Here is a 3232-nt window from a genome sequence, read left to right as displayed (position 1 = left end):
AATTTAAAATCTTATAAGGAATATGACTTTTAAAGTAATTCTGACAGAAACTTCAGATTCTTTGTTGGTTTTTTTTCTTTGACTGAGTATTAAAATTACACTGGTATTGATTTATTACAACTCTTTTCAGTATATTTTAAAATATCAAAATCAGTGTTCATCAGTATATTTTGAAGATACAATAGAGAAACATTACAGAAAAATCATTCAAATTCTGATAGATATCAAATAAAATTACAATATTAAACTTTTGATGATGGCAGTACACATACTTTTTTGTCTCTTTTATATCCTAATTCCTTTTGACTCTAAGAAGAACACCAAGAAGTTAGTTTTGCTTTATCTTTATGCTCTATATCTTTGTTGGCACTTCTCCACTTGTTTGATAAAAATAATGGACTTGTCTTATCTATAGTCTGTCTTATACCTGTCTTCTGATTTAAAGGTTCTGACCAAACTTCTATATATTAAATTTCTGAGGACTTTGGTGGTGGCAGCATACCATATCTCTTCTCCACATCTTAGACATAATGTCTAAGTCTGAATATGTTGTTGAGCTTCCTATTTTAGACATTTCTCAGCCATTACAACCATCTTCTCTAACCTCTCTCTCTAAAGCCTGTAAAGATTGGGGATTTTTCCACATAATCAATCATGGAATCTCCAAAGATCTTTGCAGCCAGATCCATTATTTATCTAAATACCTCTTCAGCCTCCCTTCTGAGGCTAAACTTAAACTTGGTCCTTTCTCTTCTATAAAGTCTTACACCCCTCATTTCATTGCCTCTCCATTCTTTGAGAGCCTCAGAATCAATGGACCAAACTATTATGTTTCTGCTAAGAGCTCTGAAGAAATCCTCTTTGATAAACAGAATTCCAGATTCAGGTAATGTATAACAATCACATTTTTCCTTTTGAATAGAGGTTTGTCAAACGTTTGATGAGTTTTGGAGTGTCAGCATAGCTGAGATGTCAAAGTTCATAGTGATGTGATGTCTAAGATAAACCTTATTTGGAACAATCACATTGCTATGCTTTTCTATGATGTCTGATTTTTCATTCAACAAAAGAATAATGTTGTTTGTATGGTTTGAAACAGTGAGACACTGCAAGAGTATTGCAGCAAGATGGCTGATTTGTCAGAGAAAATTCTGAAGCTTGTGTTGATGAGCTTGGAGGATGGATTTGACAGGGTCTTCTATGATTCTGAATTCAACAAGTGTCATGGTTACTTGAGGATAAACAACTACTCTGCTCCAGAAAGTTTGGAGGATGAAGTTGAGGGGCTTGGAATGCACACTGACATGAGCTGTATAACAATCTTGTACCAAGATGAAATTGGAGGGCTTCAAGTGAAGACACATGAAGGAAAGTGGATAGACATAAGCCCTTCTGAAGGGACACTAGTGGTGAACATAGGAGACATGATGCAAGCATGGAGCAATGATAAACTAAGATCTTCTGAACATAGAGTTGTTTTGAAGCAACCTTTGAACAGGTTTTCATTGGCCTTCTTTTGGTGTTTTGAGGATGAGAAGGTGGTGATGGCACCAGATGAAGTTGTTGGAGAAGGAAACAAGAGGATGTATAATCCATTTGAATGCTTGGAATACTTGAAATTCAGAGAGAACAATCAAAGAGGAAGATTTGAAAAAGTGGGATATACAGTTAAGGATTTTGCAGGAATCAGGTCTCAACTGTGAGTAAAAATCAGTTCATCAGACATTGCAATCTGTGCTTCCTGTCACTTCCAATTCGTATATAAAATAAATAGACAGAAAAACTTTGCTGGTTTCAAATAATTTGTTCTGTTCTTTCGCTGCTTGTACATACCATTTATTGAGCAAACAATAATATTTGTCTACCACCAAATAAGTGTCCCATATTGTTATTCATAAAAAACCTTCTTTAGCATGCATCCAAAAAACAAAAATATAATCTTTTTTTGAAAAAAAACTTCTTTAACAATTCTTTTTCGATAACTTTTTGACAGCGCAAAAAAGTTTGTGATTGATCCGTTTTAAATATTTTTTTAGAATAAATTTAAACAGATCAATAAAATAGTGACACATTTTATTATAAAAAAATTGTTAAAAAAAATTATTAAAATATCATTATTTTTATTTTACTTTTTATTCTCTTTCTTTTTCTAAAAACTACAAAAATCATTCTTTTATAATCATTTTACCTCTGTAAAGTGTCTTAAATAAATATAAATGTTTGACATTACATTACTCCTACAAAAACTATCCTTTTATCCAACTAAATTATGTTCTACTCCAAAAACCATGGTCAGTTAACTAAAATGCATACGAAAACAACAAAATAACATAAATTCATAATACTTTCCCAAGTTCATATATCTGAAATATTTTTCTTTAACCTGTATATTAGAAAGTAAAATATATATATATATATATATATATATATATATATATATTTAAGTTGTATTTGATCTCGATTTCTAAATTTCTAAACAATATAGAATTATAAAAAAAAAAAAACATTCTTCAAAATATTTTGTTTAATAAAGTAATTAAATTCATGTGAAACTAGATCTTTCAAAAACAAATTATAAGATAATGATTTCTCATAATAATAAAACATGCATCTTAGGTATAAAAATATTGGTTATATAATTAAAATATAAAAACTTAGATCTTGTAAAAAACAATTTTTTATTGAGGTGAGATAGTGTAAAACTGATTTCTAAAAAAAATTAATTTAACTAATAATAGTATTCTTTATAAAAAAAAACAAATTGATATTATACCACTCAAGAGAAAAATAAAAAGGGATCAGGTAATTATAAAACCATCATCTTGGCCTCCAAATATATATATATATATATATATATATATATATATATATATATATATATATATATATATAACTGTTATGTTATTCCAGAAACATTCTAAAATAGTTTCTAAAATTTCCAGTGGTTTACTATAAATCTCTAAATTTAACAATTTATTATTTTAGTTTGTTTTACTATATAATATATAAATTACACTTTTAAAACTTTTTCAAAATGTATATTAGTGTAATATAATAACATTTTATTTTCATAAATGTAAGATACTGATTTATTTATAGTTTCTTTTTTTGCCTTCAAATATTAAAAACATAACAAAAATTAACCTACAAAAATTAACCTACATTTTGCCTTCAATTCACACTATTATATTGTAAAGTGTAATTTACATTTATTTTTATTTATATAAATTAG

General features: G+C 27.9%; 1 protein-coding gene across 1 annotated transcript; it reads left to right on the top strand.

The window, feature by feature from the left end:
• The first annotated feature begins 498 nt into the window (after nucleotides 1–498).
• On the top strand, nucleotides 499–1854 carry LOC106773929 (gibberellin 20-oxidase-like protein). Its single transcript, XM_014660697.2, has 2 exons — nucleotides 499–886; nucleotides 1100–1854. The coding sequence occupies exons 1-2, from the start codon at nucleotides 531–533 to the stop codon at nucleotides 1701–1703; spliced, it is 960 nt and encodes a 319-aa protein (XP_014516183.1). The 5' UTR covers nucleotides 499–530; the 3' UTR covers nucleotides 1704–1854.
• Nucleotides 1855–3232: the final 1378 nt, after the last annotated feature.

The sequence above is a fragment of the Vigna radiata genome, chromosome 9 (genome assembly GCF_000741045.1).
Source record: "Vigna radiata var. radiata cultivar VC1973A chromosome 9, Vradiata_ver6, whole genome shotgun sequence".
Lineage (NCBI taxonomy): Eukaryota > Viridiplantae > Streptophyta > Magnoliopsida > Fabales > Fabaceae > Vigna > Vigna radiata.
Note: the sequence above shows the minus strand (reverse complement) of the source record. Positions and strands in the feature narration are given on the sequence as shown.